The 25465-nt window shown below is 35.0% G+C and overlaps 1 protein-coding gene across 6 annotated transcripts in view; it reads right to left on the bottom strand.

Moving 5' to 3' along the window:
- RALGAPA1 (Ral GTPase activating protein catalytic subunit alpha 1) overlaps positions 1-25465 on the bottom strand; it is a 339477-nt gene that overhangs the window by 234121 nt on the left and 79891 nt on the right. For 3 of the 6 annotated variants that reach the window (XM_036751008.1, XM_036751009.1, XM_036751011.1), the window contains exons 12-17: positions 21945-22085; positions 19676-19824; positions 18268-18397; positions 14647-14884; positions 12091-12252; positions 1968-2108 (exon numbers count right to left, since the gene is read on the bottom strand). In XM_036751008.1, coding sequence (XP_036606903.1) covers positions 1968-2108; positions 12091-12252; positions 14647-14884; positions 18268-18397; positions 19676-19824; positions 21945-22085 — 961 coding nt within the window. The remainder of the gene's footprint in view (positions 1-1967; positions 2109-12090; positions 12253-14646; positions 14885-18267; positions 18398-19675; positions 19825-21944; positions 22086-25465) is intronic. The other 3 variants (XM_036751010.1, XM_036751012.1, XM_036751013.1) reach the window with 1 other exon arrangement.

Here is a 25465-nt window from a genome sequence, read left to right as displayed (position 1 = left end):
ACATTCTTTTACTGAAATAAAAGACATATAATTAGAAATAATCACTCTGAGAATTGTTTATATATACATATATACACATACACACACACACACACACACACACACACACACACACACACACACACACACACATGACTTTTCCCTTTGCTTTGCATCCTTTGGTCCACATTTCAAATGAAAATGAGATTTTATACAGAATCTAAATATTAATACAATAACCAATGCAAATTTTGACCACAAGAGTCACATTACATTTAAGCCTATATGGAACGTGAACTCTTCCTCTCCAATTTTTACAAGTTTAATGAATTTAATGAAATTGACAGCTTGATTCCTATCCGCAATTGTTCAGAGGAGGAAATTAAGAGTTCTAGCTCCTATTACTACTACTTGAAGATGATTCTTCTTTTGTCCCATTCTAGGACTGAATTGATAACATATATAAAAACTGACTTTATTTACATTTGTATGCATCTTTTTAGTTAAAATACTTTGTTTATTACAATAGATTTTTAACCAGATGTTAAGAGTAAGGGGAAAAAAAATCAAATCATCAAGGGGGAGGGAAATTAAATTATAAATTATATAATATACTCGCTCTACTTTGTAAGTTACTTCCAAGCCAACAAAGCCAGAAAAAAATTCTTTGTAAATTCCTCTCTAAAACACCATGAAAATATCATGACAATCTTTTTTCCAACCAGGGCATCCTGAAGTATGCAATACAAACAAATATCACTTACAAAACAATTTTAGATCACAGTTTGTCGTTTCACAAATTACAGACAAAGCCTTCCTAAGTAATAATAAAGCATCTCCATCTTGTACTATATTCCTGAAGAAGAGCAAACAAGAGAGCTTCTTTCTATTTAAATAAATCTTCAACTCTTAATTATCTACCACAGTTATCTTGAGGTTCTACAAAGACTTAAAGCTCATTAATGAGGTTAAAAGATTCTAACAGGAAAAGGATTTTAAAGCAAAACCTAAACATCTGTAATTGACTTACAAATTTAATACTGTTGCTTTTCAATAAGGAAGTAAAAGAAAGGAGGGGTGAGGTTCCCAGACTACATTCAGACACATGTAGTTTATTTTAAAAAGTCTTTTAAAAATGTCAATCAATCTCTGCTCACTTAAGGTGAGTTATAAGCTAGAAATAAGATGAAAATAAAGAGAGACCCTGCATAAGAACATGTGTATAATTGTACTAAAAGATAAAACTATCTACCTCAGGCATAGAGTAAGAATCATGAAGGAGTTGAAAAGGATTCAGGAATAGAAAACTGGACAATTTTCCAGTTTTTCCCAAGTTGGGATTACATAATATAGTTTCAATATTTTATGTGAAATCAAGTTAATTACAGCACCATCACTATTAACCAAATAACAAAAAAGTATCCCAAAACCTTAATCATTTTTAGTGATCTATTCTTGGGGATCATTGGTATTACTATTTTATATCCATTAGAAAAGAAAATTAAGAGTTGACTATTCATAATACATGTTATTTTAAAAAGCTTTTTTGGCATAGTGGTACAATATTTTTGGCCCCTATATTGTTTTTTTGAGTAACATTCATATTAATGAAAGGCAGAAAATTAGAAATCAAGGTTCTCTTTATGAATGCTTTTCTACATAAATTCTGAGCAGGCTTTTGTAAAGGACATGAATACAAATTGGCATTCCTTAACCGTGTGGAAAAAACAGAAAGCCAAACTTACAAAGTAAAAATTTATAACTAAAATTTGGATATTGGCACAGCACTAACTTAACACTTCCGAATAAACTATGAAGATAACATGAGAGTTCACGTAAGTTAAAATGTTTATTTTCATTCCTTTATCAAATTCCCACACCTCCCCCTAATAATTAACTTTAAAGAGTTTACTGATTAAGCAAAATCTGAAAGCAGAAGGATTAAAAAGTGATAAGGGGTATGCAGAAATTAGCAGAGGTAGCACTACCTGAAAGCTCATCAGAAAGGGGAGTGAGAACAATATCAGGCAAGAAGGGTTTGGAAGTATGGATCAGAACAGGAGCACTTTTAGCACTGCGTATATAGGCCGATGGCAGAGCACATTCACCAATGGATCGGCTTCTCATGGCTTTAAAAAAAGGAAAAGAAAGAAGTGGGGAGGGAATAAAGAAGAGTGACTATAATGAAAGGCTTGTGTCACAGAAAAAGCAGCAACAGAGAAAACTAAAAGGTACAAAGGAAGAAAACTTAAAATTAAAACATTTCAGCATGGCAGATATTGGCAAGGCTGTAAGGAAAAAAAATCAGTGGACACATAAAAACAATATTCTGAATTTAAATTGTTTATGTAAAGAAGGAACAATGATTTTCATCATAGCAGTTACAATGATGTTGCAGTAAAAACAACAAATAATTAACATAACACTATTTTCACAGCAACAAAGTTTGAAAAATCAGTAAGTTCACCAAACAGATGCTCTGAAAACGTCTCAGTACAGCAAATGAGAACAAGTTATTTGTGTCATTATGATCCACTTCTCTGGAAAGCAATATATAAGATAATCAATTCTCCCGTAGAATTCTCTTACAATTAAACTTACTATTCTCCAAGAAATAAAGAAAATAAGAATTACTTCCAGTCAATGAAAAGACCTTCCCTGCCCCGCAATCTTTGTATAACAGAATAAAAAAGGCCAAATTTCCATTTTTAGTGTTTGTTCCCAGCAGGGTAAGATGTCTTGATTAGTTTTTAAAGCTGTCTTAGTTTAACAATTCATATAAAAGACAAAGAAGATATTTTGTAAAACGAAATAAAGATTTAGACAAGTACAAGCAAACAATTTCACAGACTATCAAAATGTTTGAAGAGACTCAAGAGCTCATGCTGTACAAGTCCAACTCCCTTATTTTATAGATGAAGAAACCAAAGCCACTGGGGATTAAATTTTACTTGCCCAGCACATTAATGACAAGTATCAATAGGCAATAATTAACAGTGAATGACAGGCTGTAATCACATGTTTTTAAAAAATAATAACTGGATTAACTTCTCCAACTGTACTTGTTTAAAGATATTTATTAATTTCTTCAGATAAATGATATTAATTTGCAGAATTAAAGATAATAGCATTTTCTATCTACACAGCAATTTATGATTTACAAATTGCTTCACCCACAACAATTTAGTGAGGTATAAAGTATTATTCCTATTTTACAGATGAGGAAACATATTCAAGAAAGGTTAAATGATTGACCCCTGGCCACACTATTAAATGTTAGAGACAGGATTAGAATCAATCCAGGCATCCTGACTCCTAGACAGCACTTTCTCTATTAGGAAAAATGTATATCATTTTTAGTTCTATTCATAAATTGTATTTGGAGATTTAAAAGTTTTTCCTATGACTAAATTTGTCAGTCAAATTTTATAGTCTATAGATGAATTAAAATTATTTTCTTCATACTGTGGCATAGGGACCATGGATAGATCTAGAATGTTTTCCATGAGAACTGGAATACCAGATCTATTAAATATTAGCATCAATTCCCTTGGAATTTATTCCCTATTCACATGAACAAATCATGACTTTACATCCCATCTCATCTTCCTCTATATCTGCAAATATTTGTTTTTATATTCTTGAGACGCTTAGCAAAAACTTCTTAATCTTTCCTAACTCTTAATTACAATGCAAGGATTTTGGCAACAATATTTTCATTTCTGTATATTCATAAATTTATAAAATTGTGGTAGTTTCCCTCTTGACAGAAATTACTGGATTAACCAGGCTCATTCAACCTCCTACGTCAGATTAATTAAAGACAAGGAGCTACAATAAAAACATTTACTAATATTCCTTTTGGCACACATATTAACAGATTTCATAATCCCTTATATATACCTTTTGTAAACAAGTGTGCAGTATAGGAGAAAAAAAATTTCAGTCCACAAGGTTGCAAATTTTTAAAAATCTCATTAAAAACACTTAAACTCTCTGGGAAGGAGGGAGAAAAGGATTTAGTGAAATGTAGATGGTATAAAAACAAACCAAAAAACCCCTTATTTTTAATAAACCAAAATACACACTACAAAACAATTTGAAATAAGCTTTTCTTGGACTAAAACTAAATATTATGTATTGAGTTGTCAATCAAATAAGAGAAGTCCACATTCTTCTTTAAAAAACTGGTATGCAACTTTTATACGTGCTAGCATAAAAAGGGCACAAAAATGTACATAAAACAAAGGAAAATGGAGCATTTTCTAACCATAAAAGATTTTTTTGCTATGTAAAATACCAAAAATAAAAAGTATATAATTTATCAAAAGGAAAGAATGCCATATATCTGTACTTGTATACATATCCCTGTCAAACATTTGGGATACTAAATTGAGATCTGTTAATATAACCAACACATCAAGAAGATATAGCCAAAAAGGATTACTAAGACACAAGCATTTCTAAAGCTGAATATTAAGGTCCTGCAGCCACAATCTATCTCTTCTCCTCTCTGTCTCTGTCTCTCTCTCATCAATCATCCAGGGCCTCATTTGGAAAAGATAAATACCAGCAGGCCAGCCCTTGGTTGATAAATTCTTTGGTAATGGTAACCCATGAAACAGATAAAATACAAAATGGTCTTCAATCTTGTTTGGATTCCATTTCTACATTGATAGCGGGAAAGTGATATGAGGTTGTTAAGTGTCACAGTCCACAGACCAATGGTCTCCAATGTGGGGGTAGGGGCAGAGGGTGCTACACCTTTTCAGTGGGCCGAGGCATGACCCCAAGGGGTAACCAATCCATCTTGATTCTCAATTCATCTTAATTCACGATAATATACAAAAAAAATTCCACCTTCATCTCTCCCTCTACACATTATCATCCCCCAATACTCTCCTCACTCTCCTACACTGCTTCTGGACTCCAGTAGACATGCAAACTCCCAGCTTTTCCCATTCCACTCTAAATATAGATCCTTTGGGTCATTTACACCCACAAAAGCAGCTTCACAGGCAAAACTGCCCTGCCTCCAACATAACCATACCTTGATCCCAAGATCACCCCAAGGATGTGGCAGGCACCACTGAATAAATGTTCTGCCTCCCCTACTCATTTTTAGGGAGATAATAACCACATAGCATAAGTAGGTATGGATGGGTTATGCTTTGCATCGTAGATTTCATTACATTACCTTTCCCACACAATTCAAACTTCTTCCTTTTTGTCAAAGGCACCACCATTTTTCCAGATACCCAGATTCACAATTTCAGAGTCATCCTCTAAAGCTCACTCTCATTTGCCCTACATATCTAAAGAGCTGCTAACTTAGGCTGATATTACCTCCATAAATTCTCTTGAATTAATCCCTTTTTTTCGTCACTTACAGAGCCACTGAACTAGTCTGGAACTTCTAGATTGTACTACTTGCAATAGCCTTCTAATCGGTTGCCCGACTGAAGTCTCACCTGTCTCTGATTCATTCCCCCACATAGCTGCCCCAGTGATTTTCCTCAAGCAAAGTTCTTGTCATGCCATTTGCCTATTCAATATAGTCTGTTGGTTCTGACTAACTGTAGAACATATGATCTCATCATCTCCTTTTTATATTTTTTTGAGTTTCATAATGTAAATAATTGGTGTACATGTATACAAAATCTAAAGATATACACACACACATATAAGTGGTGTGTGTATGTGTGTGTGTGCATATGGGTAAATGTGCTCAAAAAGCTTTTACTAATAGGGATGTGAAATAAAAAAATTTGGAGGCTATTGCTTTAGACCACCAACTAACATTAGACTACTTTCAAAAGTAAGATCCTTGTCCAATAGCCAATTAATTCATATGCTGCTACAAGGACCACAAAGACAATGAATTTGCAGTCCAAAGACATGGATTCAAACCCCACATCTCTTCTATTTATTACCTATATGGCGCTGGGTCAGTGACTTCTACTCTGGGCCTCAGTTTCATCATCTGAAAAATGAAAAGGGTGGGCCAGTTGGATAATTTTCCTCCTGGCTCTAAATTCTATGATCCTACATGGATATTTTTTGCAATAAATGAAATGAGAAGATATAAGATTTTACAGCTAAACAGAAGGATGGCATACAGGTTCTATGTGGTAAGGAAACTGAAAGTGGTAAAGTAGATTTTGTTGTATTCCCAAGGTTATCGAAAAACAAGATTTAATCAGACACATCCATTTTACTGTCTCACAAGAAGCTTGGGCAAGCTTATGCAGCATCATCTATTACAGAGGAGGAATGAATGAGTGAATAAATGAATGAATGAATGAATGAATGAATGGAAAAGCACCTAGAGAGCACTAAACATGCCAAACACTGAGCTAAGCACCAGGCTGCTGAGACAAAAGCAAAGATAGTCCCTAACATCAAAGAGATTTCACTCTGATGTGGGGTGAGTGAGATATAGTGACAAGACAGATACTAGAAAATGGTCAGGGAGTTAAGTGAAGCAAAGCTGAGGCAACCACTATTGAAGATAGGGGAGACCCCAGAACTGGAATTTCTGGTGAGAGGACATGGCAAGAAAATTCTACAAAGAAAATAACCAGAACACCCAAATGAAGTCAAGATATTCCCTTTGTACTTGGTGACCTCTACATGAAGTTAGACATGAAAGAAAACAATAAATGTTGAAAAAAATCACTGAGCATTAACAAAAGAGGTCAAAGGTTTGTCACTCAGAAGTACTATAATTGTATATTATGAATACTTTCTTGAAAAAACTTTGAAGGTGCTAGACAAACACAAAAATATTGGTTACTGATTTGGGCATCATTCAGCTGTGTGTTGTCAGGTCAAAATTAACACCAAATCAGAAAAAGGATAAAGAAAAGTCATTTGACATAATTATAAAAGATCTAATCTGACCATCTACATAAGCTCTGGAATGCGAAAAACAGGAAATAGATACAAGTAAAGATAAAGATTTGTTATCACCAATTCTTTATTTTTTAACAGATGTAAAATAAATCACTACAAAGATTTTAAATAAGAGAGTCCAGAATTTGTCTTCGGCAATATATACCCTTGGATCTCCTTGACAAGGAGTCATATCAACCAAGGTACTTCATTTGAAAAAGTAAGTGCATTTGCAAACATTATTGTGGAAGATGAAGATTAAAAGCAAGATTACCACACAAAACAGCACAGAGCAGTAGAGGAGAAAACTAAATCTACAGAGATCTAATTAAGACTCGAGGCAGGGAGCTCCTGGTCCGGCCATGCAAGTCCTGAAGAGCGCGGGCCAGCACCTCTTACCCGGGACCATGCTCCTGGCACCGGTGTGTGGAGGCCCCAGGAGGTGGTGGAGAAGACAGAGGCAGAAAGAGAAGGAGAGCCAAGGGATGCCCACGAACCCAGCAGGTTCAGCATCTTACCTCCAGTTCTGGGTCAGGAGAGCTTCTTGACATGGGGAGGCAAGAAATATGAAGAAATCCCAGTAGCTCACATCAAAGCAACATGTAACAACACACACATCCAGGTGGTCTCTTCCAGGAATGAGCCACTTGCCCGAACTTCTTGTGGCACTGAAGGGTTCAAAAATGCAAAAAAGGCCACTGGGATTGCAGCACAAGCTGCAGGCACTGCTGCAGTGGCGAAAGCCACAGCGAAGGGAGTGACCCATGTCAGAGTGGTGGTGAAAGGCCTGGGACCAGGGCGCTTATCTGCGATCAAGGGATTGACCACAGGGGGCCTGGAGGTCATCTCAATCACAGACAATACCCCCATCCCACACAATGGATGCCACCCAAAAAAAGCCCGGAGGCTGTGAAGAAACCAGTTGACTGTCTTGAGACTTACTTCCAGTTTTCACCTTTAGATTGACTTCAGAACAATGCAGAACTGTTCCCCACAGGACAGAACTCAGTAAAGATAAGTCAGAGACTTGACTGATGAGCAAAAATGAGATGATTACCTCCCATGTATAGTGATGTATACAAGTACATCTTTTGAATGTATGCAAAAACTGCAATGCTTATCACTGTGAAGCAGTGCCTCTTTTGGACAGGAGGGGGTGCTACAGGCACACTTCTGGCAAGTATCTCAGCTTGTCTTCTTTCCACAGCCCTAACAAAATAAACTATAGCTCACCAAAAAAAAAAAAAAAAAAAGACTCGAGTAAACTCGAGTAAACTAGACCATTCTAAGAATATTCATAAATGAAATTGGAAAAACAACAAATAAATATGAAATGAAGCATGTATCAGAATTTTTATAGTGATTCATTCTCTCACGTCAATGACAGTGGAACATTTAGAACATTTGGTACTACATGTACTATATAAGATAAAGTATGAATGATACTCAAGAAAATGAAGTTGAAAGCAGCCAGACCTGATCAAATACCAGAGAAAATCATGCTAAACACAACAAATACCTCAGAGAAGGGAAAACTGAAAAGGAATATAGTTGATATTGCAAAATCATCAAAAAAGATGAGAAAACTACCACAGAATACTCTTGCTTTACCATTGCTAGGAAATCTTTTTAAGAATAGTTAATTATTCATTGACAGTATCCTTGAGGAAAATATGTAAAGGACAAAGGCAAGCTCCTGCTGAAGTTCTTTTCAGTGTTACACAGTTCACTGTGAGAATACAGAGAACATAAGATCAATGATCCCCTGATTAACAATGTCAAGAAAGGCATAAATAGGAAGGCATGTTTCTGCTAATTTCTGTATGACTGTCTTTGAGGATTTCCTGTACAGAGTCCAAATGGAAAAGATATTTCTTTTAGATGATGAGGTTCTCTCTAAAAGCTGTTTTCAGACATTATGCTGGTAGCATTGAACAAAGAAACATTGAAGAATCTTAATGAGATTTACATGGTAGTGAATACTGAGCCAAGAAAAATAATAATCCAAATAAGTCAAGTAGATATAAACCAAGTTAACCTGACTGTATGTATGCTCTCATTCTCATTTTCTCTCTCTCTTTCTCTCTCTCTCTCTTTCTCTCTCACACACACACCCCACCCCAAATGTGCTGTTCCCAAAATCTGAACAGAAGAATGAGCTAAGTGGCATTCAGGAAATTACACAAAACTTTTAATGTGAAGCTATTCTCTCTCCCCCAAACATATCATTTTAACATCTATATTCAACATTACAGTCCCAGAAAAAAGTGAAAATTTCGGTTGGTGCAGAACAATGGAAAAATATACAGTGGATGTAAAATAGGCTGTAGTATACTATCAAGGATGGTTTGTGCAAAAGAAGTGTTACATAATTTCAAATACATAAATGACCAGAAAAAGGAGGTATGCCAAGTCTACAGAAAACACATGGGATAGGGAAAAACAGTGCAAAAACCCAGTGGAAGGTTTCCATGATACAAGTATACATTCTATGAAGGACTAATGGAAGGCTGCAGACAGGAATCACACAAGATAAGAAGTAATGGATGGGTTGTAACTTGTACTAGTGAAGAGACTATTCCAGCTTATAAGAACATGGATATATCAAGCCAATGAATACAGCAGGTACCCATCAATTACAATTCCACTAAGCATATGATGGTAGGCTTAATTTTTTTTCATTAAATTCTTTTTTCATAGAGTCACCTTATTTATTGTTCATAGTTTTAAAGAGGCATTATGGTAGAGGAGAATGTTAGATCTGAAATCAGATATCAGGATTCTAATTCTAGCCCTGCCACTAAATACCTGCAGGACCTTGGGCAGATCCCTTTACTTCTCCAGACCTCAAGTTCTCTGTTAAAATGTGGGGCTGGATCAGATGACCTCTAAGAACCCTTCTACCTCTACATCTATGAACCTAAGAACTATATTCAAACCATCTAAAGAATACAAATCTATTGCAGTCATAGCTTAATGACAGAAATATAAAAGAGAAAAACAAATGAAAGATGGAAAATGAGCAAAGTTAAGAGCTTGCACCATGTTTTCCAAGGAATTACAAGACTGAAAATCTTTAAATAACTTTCACCTATTAGGTTTTTGCATTTTGTTAGTAGTCCAAAAATTAATTGATTAAACAAATGCTATGGAACCATAAATTTTAAAAATATTTTCCTTAACATTTCAATACTCTAGGAATAAGATATGGGAAAATTATGAAGAGCAAAGGCTGATTATTAAAAAAAAGGACAGGTAATATAGGTGCAGATGAAATTACACATATAAGAAATAAAGTACTAATTTCTTTAAACTGGATAGAAAATCTAGGTCATTCAAAATGCCAAGCCTTAGAAAAAGCAGATTTTAAATTAACTAGAGTCCAGATATAAATTTTAATTATGTATTAATAAAGCACTAAGTTAAGTGACAGCAGTGATATACTATGTGAATGAATTCATTAACGTTTTGCTATTTTCAGGTATAACAACAACAAATGTAATTGGTAACATATATAACAAGTAAATGAAATAAGGAATTTGGCCTCATTTTAAGATTATAGTAACGCGGCTTTCTCAGAATAATTATAATGTTCATCATCAGATGAGATCATCAGTGTGGCAAATTTATACTGACTCCTTTCTTAACAACATTTTTAGTCTTATATTTCTTTGATAGGGTGGTTTACCTGCCAAGAAGAAATGTACTGTCTTTCTATAAAAAAGCAGTAGGAAAGGGTATCATTTTCATATGAGTTCGAGGCAATCACCACATTGAAGTTTAAATGTTTTAATAAGTGTTATTTCTGAAAAGTGAAGATAATTACTACCATAAAATACATTGGTATGTTTGATATAGCAATAAAATTAGTAATTAATTAGGCTAAGAAGGCCACTTACAGATTTAATTAACAATACTTCCAAGCAAATCTACAAAACATTGACTGTTACATACACATTTAAACTCACCTACATTCTTTCCTAATATCTTTTTCTGTATCTTCTAACTCAAGGCCTATTGCTAACAAATATAATGGTGTCTCTTCCATTCATTTTACAGGCACTGGACAATTGTGAATATGTGACATCTTAAAAACATCAAAAATATTAACCACCTATCACAATTTTCCATCGCTTTTTGTTTTTTGCCTCTCCTTTTATTCTTAACTCAAGCATATTTTTGTAAACAGATACATTCCAGCAATATGAATTTATGGTGAATTTCTTTAAAGTAAACCCTACTTTCGCCACTCACAACCATTTGAAAAACAACAGAGATTTCTGTAGAAAAATATCTGTACTATAGAATCCCACAGCTGTAAAAGGCATCAAGATGATCACCTGGTCAAATCTTCAGATAAGGTTATCATCATCTCCTTCTTACCTTTAAGGTAACTAAGGTCCAGAGAAAAAGGTGAGTGAGTTATACAAGGTCACTTAATTATTGAATAGTGGAAATGAGACTTAGAACCAGGGTTCCTCAACTCTAATTCAATGTCCTTTTCACTGTTCTACAATAAATCACATTGAAAAGAGGATGAATAGGTCCACTATGGCTGTCCCTGAGATATCATCTCCATTACTGTTTCCCTCTATAACTTCTCAGATCAAAGGAAAGTCCCCCTTGCTTGTCAAAAGTGATGTAGTCTAAAGATGAATACCATTGTTTTAGGGGGTCTACCTAGTAGGAAGTAAAGAAAATTCATTGGTGGGAGTTCTTAGGAACAGCCTGACTCCAGAGCTTCTTGAATATAGTCCCTTTATTTTATCTTAGAGATGAAGGAATATTTATCATGTTTAGAAGAACTAAGCTGCAATATTATATTTCCACAATTGATATAACTACCTACTAACATAAAAATTCTCTACATTTGAAGCTTTAGGTTCTGTAAAAATCAATGGGTTCAGCTGTTTTAATTTTATAAATTCGGGATTCTACAACAGAACTGTACTAAAATTAGGGGTGTCTACGGTGAAAAGGAATTTGCAAAAATTATCAAAACTAATTTAAAAAGATCACCCACATGATATGCATTCTGTTAAACGAGTTATTTACCATCAATATCAATTGATAAGCAAATAGCATACTTACTATAAAGTGCTGAAAGATTCTTTATACACAATAGTAAGCAAAAAAAAAATTCAAGCTTCAACTTGAAATACCCAGGACCACTGAGTATGTTCTATAATATTTCGCTGTTTTCTACTGTATACATACCAACTGTTTTCTGTCGAACTATACTTCTTGCCTTTTCAGTTCCTGGAGATCCAGTAGTGGTTGCACTTCGCTGTCTCATTGGGGCTTGTCCAGGTTGATCACGGCTCCATCCTCTGGAAAAGGACTTGTCAACAGATACCTTTTGGAACTCGTGCCCGGCTCCTAGAAACATATTTTCAATCTCTCAATTTACTATCAATTGAAAAAACAAATGTTCAAATTTCATCTGCCTCAGATAAATAGAAAGATCAGCATATATTATGCTGCAAAGTAAAATGTCATGTACTGTCATTATAAGGTTTCCTTGTACTAGACCCTCCACCACCAAAAGCAATACTTTACAGACAATCAATTTTATTAGTATAGTTATTCCCTCCCCTAGTGAAGATTATACTGCCCTCTACAACTGGAAGAGATGGATGGAATGAGGGAGGGAGGGAGAAATGGAGAAAGGAAGGAAAGCAGAAAGGCAGGAAGGAAGGGACAATTGTGAAAGAAGAGAAAAAAAAACAACCACAGTCTTGTTTTTATGTTTGTCTAACTTGTGTCAGAAACAGAAAGAGATTACAACTATCTCTGAATTGCCATAATGGTTCCTAAGGAAATCAAAGCCCTAGGAAAAGGTTCTTAGCTACCTGATTTTACAAAAGGAGCAAATATTTCTTTAAAAATCTGTGGTCAGTTGACTAAGACTTGGGAATTATTCTCTTATCATTTTTATGTAAATAGTCAATTTTTTTTTGAAAATTAAGTAACTAAATGAATTAAATGCCTCAGAAGTAATTTTTTTCAAATAAGTCTTCACAGGACTTACTGCTAAATGGGAGGTAAGCTGCCCAGCTCACATACGAGAACTCCAGTAAAATCCTGAATTTTGCACCAAACTGAATAATGATCAAGAAATGCAGCAATAAAACACAGTACATGACTTCTACACCCCAGAACTACACAAAAAGATGGGTAGAAACCTGCTGTGAAACAGGGAAAGGCAAGCAAAGCTAGTGTTGGTGCAACTAAATATGGATGTAATAAATTAAAACTGCATTGTAAGGAATGACAAAAGACAAATTGAGGGAATCTTGGAGAATGTGAACTGATGCGGACAAATGAGAAGAACCGAAACAATTTATACAATGATAATAATATTATAAAGAAAAATAACTTTAAAAGAAATTATAACTCTGATCAATACATGTTTTTAGAGCACCTATGATGAATGGTCACTGAAAGAATTTGTTTTGCTTAACTATACTTATTTCTTAGAAGAGATTTTTTTTCTTCTCTCTTTCAGCTAAACAGGGGGAGCAATAGTGCTGCCCCCCATCTCCCCCACCTCCACCAAAAGAGGGCCATTGAAATACTTTACATATTCTCTCTCTGCTCTGTTCCTAATTTTCCAGACTTTTCTACCTCTAATTGTAGCTATCTTCTTTCTCTGGAAATGGCTCTTATCCCTCCCTCCAGTTGGTGAGTTTCCACCAGAATCTCCACTTAAGGAGGTACCCAGGATAGATTTCTTCACTTTTCTACTTAACCCGTTCCCACCTCTTCAAATTTTTACAGTTTGCCCCCTTCCCTTGGCAAGCACCTATACTACCATCTTCCAGCTTGCCTCAATATACTTTTCAGCACTCTTTTACGGATTATCTTTCTCCCTTTAGAACATAAGCTCTGTGAGAGTAACAACTGTCTTTCTCTTTGTTTGTATTTGTATTCCAAGTGCTTAGCAGAGCCTGGAGCACAGTAAACATTTAATAAATGTTCTATATTATCTTTAAAAATACACAAAGAGAACAAAAGACAGTCCAGGAGGAAGCATAAACAAGCAGGATAGTTTTAAAGATTAACACACAGAATTTATTAGATATTTAAGTTTTATATAAAGTCTTCTTGTGTTCTATATGTATGATATGCTCTTTTTTTAATATTTAAGCTCAAATAAAAAGGTTACAATATATTAGCAAATTATCTTTCCTCAATCTTAAGAGAGGACTGTTTAGACATGCTTAAGGTAATAATAATTACCAGGAATATGAAATATAACAAAAGAAATCATAGTAAGAATTGGAAAAGTCATCAGAAAACATCTAAATCCAACTCCCTCATTCTACAGATGAGAAAACTCAGATTTAAGGAACCCGAGAGACTTATCCAAAGTCACACAGCTTGTTAAGTATCAGAGGCAGGACTTGAACTTGAAATATTAATAAAAGGGAATACCATTTTTACTACATTCAGTATGGCTAATTAAAAACAAACAAAAAACCCACTTTAGCCAACTAAAATCTCCCAGATTATGGGAAAGATTTTGACATAAAAACTTTTTTTATTTGCAATTCATTAATAATACTATTCCTGTTTCATGTTATCTCAGGTTTTGTTTCTCTTTGTTTTAAACAAAGTGTCTAGCAATTCAAAAGTATTTTGGGTTTGTTTTTTCATTTGTTTTTAAAGTAATATGGCCTTCAGATCCTGCTGGCAGAAAGACAAGCAGTTTTGAGGGAGAATCTATTTTTCCTACTGGGTAATTAAGGCAATTTAGAATATCTTTCTTACCTTTGCCTTTGTGCTTTTTCTGTTTCTGTTCACTTAGCTTGTCCAATGGTAAATCACTTAGGTCCAAGTTATATAAATTTCTAGCTAATACTTTAGTTAGTGTCTCCATAGTCAATGACCACTCGGTGGCCAACTCTTCCCAGTATGTGAGTGATGACAACACAGACAGCAAGTCATCCCAAAGCTCCCGGGAGATATAAACATTCAGATTTGCTTTGATCCAGGCTACTATAAGAGTCTAAAAAAAAAGTCAAAAGCAATAATTAAAGATACTGAAGGTAGCTTGTAACTTTAGAAAGATATTCAATCATCAACTGTTCGCCTAGAAACAAGAAAATTTTAATCACTTTTTACCTGGTAATTATTTGTGGAAACCAGGGGGGTAGAGGGCATGTGGTTGGAACATCCTTTGTCAATAAAATGCCCATCATGAACATTTGCAATAATAAAGTTATTCCCTATTTTACCAGTATTGGCATGTTGTCATTATTTCCTTGACGGAGCTTTTACCCTTCATTCAGTCATTCACAAATATGAAGAAAATTCATATTATATGAAAGGCTAATAATGTTTCATGTTATTTCTGTATGAAATGAAGGGCAAACTCTCCATAAAAAATTTCTATTTCAAGTGTATTAAGAGCTAAAAATATTCATGGCTATCTAGCGAATAAGACTTATAATATGAACATTCACAAGGGATAGCTAGGTGGTCCAGTGAGTAGAGCACTGGCCCTGGAGTCAGGAAGACCTGAGTTCAAATCCAACCTCAGACACTTGACACACTTACTAGCAAGTCACTTAACCCCAATTGCCCTGCCTTCCTCCCTCCAAAAAAAATGCACATTCACATCTGAATTATTCTTTTCTAGGTTTATACTTTTATATATCTAATTAGTATATATGATACATATAGTAAACATGTATACTATATATACTATACTAAAAATAAATCAAATACAAAAGCATTTACAGAATATATGGCATATTTGTAGGGTATAGATCTATGTGTGTATATATGTATATATATATATATACACGTACATATACATACATATACATATGTGTTTATGTTCGTACACATTTAAATGTGTACACCATACATATATTTCTAAAATTTAATCCTACATATACTTCACAGTATGGGCTTCATATAAGTTGTAAACCTTTACAGTAATCATGGATTAAAGTAATGAGCTTAGTTTTAAAATGTCACATGAACAATGGATTATTTACAATAATTGTTAGGTATTGTTGAACACATACAATAACAAAACAATAAAAATGCACCTATGGAAAGATGTTTTACTTCAAAGAATTTTAAATCATTTCAAGATGGGCTTGTACATACATTTTGCCCAGATTTAAAAGATGTATTCAAAAACAGTTTAGTATCTAAGACTTTTTTTTCCAGATAAAACCTAATAATGTCAATGGTTATATGAACAGCCAGAATGGGAAGATCTATACTACAGAAAACTTTTACTAGGCAAGATCACTTAAGCTAGGAAGATATGTGTTCATTGTATGAATTAATCCCAGCATCTTGCAATAGCTAGGTTTTAGTTGGTTATTTTTATTGAAAATACATAGGCAAACAAAACATTTCACAATTTTTAATTCCAGTGTGACTAAGTAAAAATTTATTTTTTTTTGCAAGTTTATATTCTTTTTTTTTTTGGATTTATTTTTTTATTTAAATTTATTTATTTAACATATTTGGTTTTCAGCATTGATTTTCACAACAGTTTGAATTACAAATTTTCTCCCCATTTCTACCCTCCCCCCCACTCCAAGATGGCATATATTCTGGTTGACCTGTTCCCCAGTCAGCCCTCCCCTCTATCACCCCCCTCCCCTCTCATCCCCTTTTCCCTTCCTTTCTTGTAGGGCAAGATAAATTTCTACGCCCCATTGCCTGTGTATCTTATTTTTAGTTACATGCAAAAACTTTTTTTTTTGTTTTTGAACATCTGTTTTTAAAACTTTGAGTTCCAAATTCTCTCCCCTCTTCCCTTCCCACCCACCCTCCCTAACAAGTCGAGCACTTCAACCTAGGCCACGCATGTATCATTATGTATAACCCTTCCACAATACTCATGTTGTGAAAGGCTAACTACATTTTGCTCCTTCCCAACCCATCCCACTTTATTGAATTTTCTCCCTTGACCCTGTCCCCTTTCCAAAGTGTTTGTTTTGATTACCTCCACCCCCATCTGCCCTCCCTTCCATCATCCCCCCCCCTTTTATTTTTTTTTATCTTCCTCCCTCTTCTTTCCTGTGGGGTAAGATACCCAACTGAGTATGTATGGTATTCCCTCCTCAGGCCAAATCTGATGAGAGCAAGGTTCACTCATTCCTCCCTCACCTGCCCTCTCCCCTCCTCCCACAGAACTGCTTCCTCTTGCCACCTTTATGCGAGATAATCCACCCCATTCTATCTCTCCCTATCTCCCTCTCTCAGTATGTTGCTCTCTCATCCCTTAATTTCATTTTATTTCTTTTAGATATCTTCCCTTCATCTTCAACTCACCCTGTGTCTGCTCTCTCTCTTTTACTAAGTAACAATTTATACTACAAATTAAATACTGTGGAAGTATATTTAAAAACCTTTTATGTTTCAACCAAGAATATAAAGAAACAAATATTTCTCTAAAGTCCTTTCCTCTAAAGACTTTTTCCTTTAGAAAAGTATGTAAAAAGTCAAGAATAAAAAACTAAGGCCCTGGAAAATAGATTAAGTGTGATAACCAAATTTAGAACAAGAAATGCCTCTTGTCTAGTTAAGAATGTCTTCTCCATCCCCAGAAAGGATTAGTTATGATCCACCTAAGGACAGTACCTTCCCCCCACCCCATTCTGAAGGGATAAGAACTTTGATTAGAGGGGAAGTCCATTTGATTATTATCAAAAAGCCAGTGGGGGAGACTTCAAAAAGTGAGAAGTGGTCTTAGAAGGAAAATTGTCCAGGAGCATTCTAGAAAGATTCAGTGACTATTGTTCCATTAGATGAAGTAAAACATTAACCCAAAACCATGTTTTTTTTTTTCCAAGATTCCTATAAATGTTCCTTCAAGAAGTTTTGTATGAGAGAAATGTCAGAGGACATGAAGGGACTTTGCCAGTTTGGACACTAGACAGATTTATGCCTAAGAGATGAGTGCATTATCAATATTTTTATTTCTTCAACAATGGTAAGCAAGAATCTTGAAGGTAATTATTTGAAGTGGAGATACTTTTAAGAAAAAGTATTTCCTTATAATTTTGGATATTTGAAAACACTGAAACAAGATAATAACAACAGCATTATTTATACAATCTTGTACTGCTTTTTCAATAATTCACAAATAAGTCATACTTATTACAATTGAGATGATGAACTTCTGCATTCATAATACAATATTCTACATCCATGTACAGGTAGATTCTATATACAGTTGCATGACTTAATAGATCTTGGGCAAGACAATAATTTTTTTCTTGTTTAAGCTATGATTTCACTACTGAGCTCTTTAAATGGTGTTTTCCACATTGAAACATTCTCAAATGACATTACAGTGCTGTTAAGTTGAAAGTAATCCAAAAGCATACGCTAAACTTTTAGAAAAAAAAAATTTATTGCCTGAAAAAGAGGTCCTGCAAGTCGACCTGCTAGTGTCATATTTTTTCTTCCTTGGTATTGCAGAAAAGTTTGTGATGGCATCTTCAGAACAGATTCTGTGACTCTGAGCAATACAAGCAGCATCTGTTCCCTTAAAAAAAAAAGAAATATTAATTAACCTTTCCTACTTATGCATACTTACTTTTACTTAATACTTAACCTTTCAAACTGAATATATTTTCAAGAAAAATGTTATAGAAGCAGATAGTTGGTATCTAGTTTGGGGCTTGAAGTCAGGAAGATTTAATTTTAAATCCTGCCTCATATAGTGACTAGCTGTGTGACTCTGGGCAAGTCATTTACCCCATTTTGTTTCAGTTTCCTTACAAGCTCAAGGACCAAATCAGATAATACATCTAAAGCACTTAAGAGTGGTATACAAAAATTAACTTCTTAATTAGTGTCCACACTATCAAGAACATGACACTACCCTATATGCTTGTGTAAGTTCTCAAATTGTACCAAAAATTCTGAGGAGGGGACAGCAGAGTTTAGAGTTTGAAGCTTAAAGCCAGTCTAGGAGTTAACTAAACCCTTTACGACAACCCCTTTTTTCTCTGCTATTGGAGCAAAACTCTAATAAACATGTATGGGGAGTAGTGAGGCATCTGTCAGAGGCAAAACTAGGTCTTAGTTTTAGCTATCGATATTTTCCTGCAAAATGAGAAGGATGAACTCATGAGATTAAAAAATAAATAAGGAATTACATTTACAAATGGACAATGACAGAACAATATGCCTTATGAAGTCAATTACAAAGATGATGAAGGCAAAATTTTCTGGTTTAAAATTTCTTCTTTTATGGTTAAATTACATATTGTCCAGGTATTGGTCAAAATTTCCAATACGTACTATAGTAGAACATGTCCATATTTAAGAAAAAGAGTTCAATGTAAACAAATGTAAGTTTTTTAATGCAAATCAGATGTTTTATGTAACTGATTAAAGAGAAAAAATTCTTAATTAAATCATTATATCACAACTTGCCTCTCACCCCAAATCTGGTTCAATACCTAAAATATGGGGGCAGCCAGGTGGCACAGTGAGTAGAGCACTGGCCCTGGAGTAAGAAGGACCTGAGTTCAAATCTGACCTCAGACACTTGACACACTTACTAGCTGTGTGACCTTGGGCAAGTCACTTAACCCCAATTGCCCTACCTTCCTCCCTCAAAAAAAAAAAAAACCGCCACCAATATCTAAAATATGATAGAGAGAGGCTGGAACATGAAAAAATTAGAGATAATTTTTTTGGGTGCTCAAATGCTGTTAAAGGAGATTCTCACAATAAGTCTATATTTACTTCTCTTACAAATGATACATATTTCTATAGACATTAAAAACATACAAAAGATAATGGAACTTTTTACCAAGTCTTCTTATCCATTGATATTTGTACAACCATGAATCGATAAATATTAAGAATACGTTTACACATATCTGTGTGCTCATCCAAAAGACTTTTAATTTCATTTGCAGGTTCAAGAAGAAATATATTTGATGAGTTGACTATAAAAACCTAGAATAAAAAAATGAATGTATAAATTAAAAATTATAATATATGCTGATAATGTAATTTAAATTACAAATGTGACTGAACAAATTAAAGTCATTACCCATTAAATTCACAAGGCTAACTATAAGTTTAGAGATGTTTTGCAAAAATAAGGAGATGCTTAAGATAATTCTCACAAAGGTACCATCTTATTTCATCCTATTATCCCCACTCACCTAGGACTACTGCAATAGCCTCCAAATTATTCTCCCTGCTTCAAGTCATCGCATTCCAAGCCATCCTCCACATAGGTGCCAAAATTATTTTCCTTAAGCACACATCTAACCATGTCTCTCTCCTACTCAATAAACTCCAGCAGCTCCCTACTGTTAATTTTGAAAGCCTTTCAAAACTCGGCCCTTATCTTACTATCTGCCTAATATATTACTTCTCTGCCAGGACTCTATGGCCAGCCAAACTGGACTTTACTCTGTTCCTTACCAATGGCATGGCAATCCATCTTCCTTTTCCATGTCTTTGCACTGATTGTCCCCAATGACTAGAATGCACTTACTCCTCAACTCTGCCTCAAAGAATCCCTAAACTCCTTCAATGCACAGCTTAAGTATCATTTTCTTTTTTTGTTTTTTAATTTATTTTAGTTTTCAACATTCATTTCCACAGGATTTTGAGTTACAAATTTTCTCCCCATCTCTCCCCTTTCCTCACCCCAAGATGGCATAAATTCTGATTATCCCTTCCCCCGGTCTGCGATCCTTTCTATCACCCCACCCCACCCCTCTGATAACCCCTTCCCCCTTACCTTCTTATAGGGCAAGAGAGATTGCTATATTCCCTTGCCTGTAAATCTTATTTCCCAGTTGCATGTAAAAACAATTTTTAACATTTGTTTTTAAAGCTTTGAGTTCCAAATTCTCTCCCTTCTTCCCTCCCCACCCACCCTCATTGAGAAGGCAAGCAATTCAATATAGGTTATACATGTGTAGTTATGCAAAACATCTCCATAACAGTCATGTTGTGAACGACCAACTATATTCCCTCCATCCAATCCCACCCCCCATTTATTCTATTTTCTCCTTTGACCCTGTCCCTTTTCAAAAGTGTTAGTTTCTGACCACTCCCACCCCCAATCTGCCCTCCCTTTTATCATCCCCCCTCCTGTTATCCCCTTCCACCCAATTTACTGTAGGTTAAGATACCCAATTGAGTGTAAATGTTATTCTCTCCTTCAGCCAAATCCTATGAGAGTAAGGTTCACTCATTCCCTTTCACCTCCCCTCTCTTCTTTAAGTATCACTTTCAACGTGATTCCTTTCCAGATCCCTCTCTCTCCCATCACTGCCCCCTCCCAGGAGAACAAAAATAAAACAAACAAAAAAACAAACAAAAACCTGCTACTGCCCTCACTCACTACCTTGTAGTGATTTTATAGTTATTTTATATTTATTTTGCATATTATGAAAGTTCCTTGAGATCAAAGATTATTCTCATTCTTGTCTTTGTATCCTCAGCCCCACAGAAAAGCATTTAACAAATGTTTTCTGGCTGACTCTAGCCATTCCATCTTATTTTGTTTCATCTATACAAAAAGAACTGAACCAAATAATGGATAAAGGTAATTTTACATACTAGGAAAAAAGCCAAAATAAGTTTTGTTTGTTTTAAAACAGAAAAGTTACAAAAGTCCTCATTTAGTTAAGCTAAAATAAAAGAATCATGATGATTATGTAATTTTAACTTTCAAGAATTATAAATAAGACAGAATTTTCTGAAAAATAATTCAAAAAATGTCATATATATTCTATTCATCAACTCATCACAGGGTTTTCAGGGTCAATCAGAATAGAGAACACTATTACCAAAAATGGTACAATTAAGATACTAATTTTTTTGAGGGGAGAAGGCAGGGCAATTGGGGTTCAATGACTTGCCCAAGATCACACAGCTAGTAAGTGTGTCAAGTGTATGAGGTCGGATTTGAACTCAGGTCCTCCTGACTCCAGGGCTAGTACTCTACTCACTGTGCCACCTAGCTGACCCTAAGATATTAATCGATAAAACTTTAGAAAACCTTTATTGTCACAGAAGATATTTAAAAAATATAAACCAGCAAAGGGACCTACCTGAAATACTAACTGGGCACCTGCTCGTATATTTTGATCTGCATCCTCCACCTCAGAACCTTTATAGAGAGTATTTTGATAAGAGCCATTTTTTGTCCAATTGGAATTTCGGACATGACTAGATGATTTGGTCACTTTTTCCTGAAGCATAAAATAAATGTCTCAATCAAGAACTTTTAATTTACAGAAGTCAGATATGCCATAGCAGTTCTATAGGCTCAACATAGACACAGACAAAAAAAGAAAAAATACACAGAGTTGATAAAAATATAAAATTTGCCAGGTGATATTGAACATGGACTAAAGAAAAGGTTTTTGTTTTTGTTTTTAACAGCTTCTATGGAAAATGGAGAATCTCAGAGAATCAACTAAAAAACTAGTTGACATAATTAATGACTTCAGCAAAGTCAACAGGATATAAAATAAATTATCAGCATTTCTATGTATTACTAACAAAGTCCAGCAGTAAAAGAAAGAGAAATTCCATTTAAAATAACAGCAGACAATACAAAATACTTGCAAATCTACCTGCCAAGAATAATCTAGGAAATATGTGAATACAATTACAAAACGCTTTTTACACAAAGGAGAACAGAGCTAAACAGTTGGAGAAATAGTAATCTTCACGAGTAAGCTAATATAATAAAAATGGCAATTCTACCTAAATTAATTTACTTATTCAGTGTCATACCAAACTACCAAAAAAATTATTTTATAGAGCTAGAAAAAATAACAAAATTCATCTGAAAGAACAAAAAATCAACAGTATCAAGGGAATCAATGAAAAAAAGTAAAGTGGCCTAACAGTATTGAGGGGAGGATCAATGGAAAAGATTAGGTACACAATACACAGAAGCAACTTGACTGTAGTAATCTAGCTTTTGTAAACCCAGAGATGAAAGCTTTTGTGACAAGAACTCAGCATTTGACAAAAATTGCTGGGAAAATTAGAAAGCAGTTTGGGAGATACTACATGTCGACCAACATCTCACACTGTATACCAAGATAAGGTCAAAATGTACACATGATTAAGACATAAAGAATCATAAGCAAATTAGGGGAGAATGGCAAATTTTACCTGACAGATCTAAGGACAAAGGAAGAATTTATGACTAAACAAGGGAAAAGAAAGCATTAGGGGACAGAGAATGGATAATTTTGATTACATTAAATTTAAAAGGTTTTGAACAAACAAAACCAACACAACCAAGATTAGAAGGAAAGCAGAAAACTGGGCAAAAATAATTCATAGAAAGTTCTCTGATAAAGGTCTCATTTCCCAAATATATAGGACCTGAATCAAATTTAGGAAAATTAGAGCCATTTCCCAATCCATAGTTGGTCAAAGGATACGAACAGGCAGTTTTCAGATGAAGAAATCAAAGCTATCTATAGTCATATGAAAAAATGCTCTAAATCACTATTGATTAGAGAAATGCAAATTAAAACAGCTCTGAGGTACCATGTCACACCTATCAGACTAGATGATATGTCAGAAAAAGAAAATGATAAATATTGGAGAGCATGTTGGATAGTAACACACTTTTGGTGGAGTTGTGAACTGATCTCATCTTTCTGGGGAATAATTTGGAACTATACCCAAAGGGCTATAAAACTGTGCATACCATTTGATCCAGCAATACCACTACTAGGTATACAGCCCAAAGAGATCAAAGAAAAAGAAACAGGAGCTATATGCCTCTAGTAGCAATTTAGATTTGAAGATCTTTCCCACGTGACCTACTTATGTCACAGGAAGTCTAAGTCACAGGGGTGGGAGGAGCTTCCTGACAGAAAAAGGAAGTTGTGTCATGGGAAATGGAGGGGGAGAGAGCGCGTGAGAGAGCGCAAGTGAGAGTGGAAGCGCAGTTATGGCTGCTAAGGGCCATCAGAGTTGAACAGGCTGACTTAGCTGTACTGTGAGTTTGTTTTGGGGAAGACCCCAGCAGGGAGTCAAAGAGGTTCTGCAATGGCAAGGCTCCAGGTTGTGATACTGTGTACTGAATGTTTTACTGCTCTGATAGACTGGGTAGGTGGCTTGTGGGATATGGCTCTCTGGCGTCTGAATAAATGGTTTACCTCTTCTACCTTCTATTTGGAGAGTCTTGTATACTTTGCAATACAGAACCGCATAGGCATTTTGACAAGTATCCTACCTTGTTATTATTGCATTACTGACATATATGTACAAGAATATTTATAGCTGCTCTTTTTGTGAAGGCAAGAACCAATTTCCGGAATAGCTGTACAAGTTGTACTATGTGACTGCGATGGAACACTACTGTGCTACGAGAAGTGGCGATCAGGAAGGTTTTAGAAAAGCCTGGAAAAAACTTGTATAAACTTATGCAAAGTGAAGAGAGCAGAACTTAGAGAACACTGTACGTAGTAACAGCAATACTGTATGATAATCAACTGTGAATGACTTAGCTATTTGGGTCAATACAATAATCCAAGAGAATTCCAAGGGACTTAAGGTGAAAAATGCTATCCACCTCAAGAAAAAGAACTGATTGAGTCTGAATGAATATTGAAGCATACTTTTTAACTTTATTTTTCTTTTTTTTTTTGGTTTTGTGTTTTTCTTTTCCAACATGGTTAACATGGAAATGGAAATGAGGCAGCTAGGTGATGCAGCAGATAAGAGTGTGAGGCTTGGAGTCATGAAGGCTCATTTTCCTGAGTTCAAATCTGAACTCAGACATGAACTATTTGTGTGACCCAGTGTGTGAGGTAGTGAGAAAATAAAATGTTTAAATTTCGCAGGGAATATGTATGTATAAATATGTACCTATATCTATTCATATCTATACTTAGAAATGTTTAAAAATCAATTAATAGGGAAATGGAAAAATTATGAGGCCGTGAAAGCCTGATTGCTCAGCCTCTGGGAATGTTTCTTTTTTTTCACCCTGAAACTTTTTGTTCTTTCTTCTGGTTCTGGTTTAAAGTTTTGCTAAGTAAGAATAGGGTCACTGGGACCTGCTTGCCTTTACTGTAAAAGTACTGTAGAAGAATAGAGAGGGTTCCCCCTCCCCTTATCTTATTCTCCTTCTTTAGATGTATAGATGTCACCTCAGTTGTAATCATTAACTAAGGGAATGGGAATTGAAGTTTCTGTGTCTTGATTTCCCATTCTTTGTCTAGTTTTTTGTGCTCAGATTGTAAGCCCTCCTCCCAGCCAATGGTGAGAAGGGTCAGAGGTGGGCAGGAATTCTCTTTCATTAGGTAAAATTATTGATGCTTTGCCCCTTGTACGAGGCCTCCCTTGCTAGATCTGTTCTGGCAGAGGATGCCCTATTCTCAAGAGAATTGAATAAAATTTTATTTCTCTTCCCACCCTGAGATGGCTCCTTATTAAAAATTAATTTTTTTTAATTGGTGAGGGTCTTTCATCCCACACACCCAGGCATGTCACTTAACCCTGTTTGCCTCAGTTCCCCATTTGTAAAATGATCTGGAGAAGGAAATGTCAAACCACTCCAGTATTTTTGCTAAGAAAACCCCAAATGGGGTCATGA

Source organism: Trichosurus vulpecula, chromosome 3 (genome assembly GCF_011100635.1).
Source record: "Trichosurus vulpecula isolate mTriVul1 chromosome 3, mTriVul1.pri, whole genome shotgun sequence".
Lineage (NCBI taxonomy): Eukaryota > Metazoa > Chordata > Mammalia > Diprotodontia > Phalangeridae > Trichosurus > Trichosurus vulpecula.
Note: the sequence above shows the minus strand (reverse complement) of the source record. Positions and strands in the feature narration are given on the sequence as shown.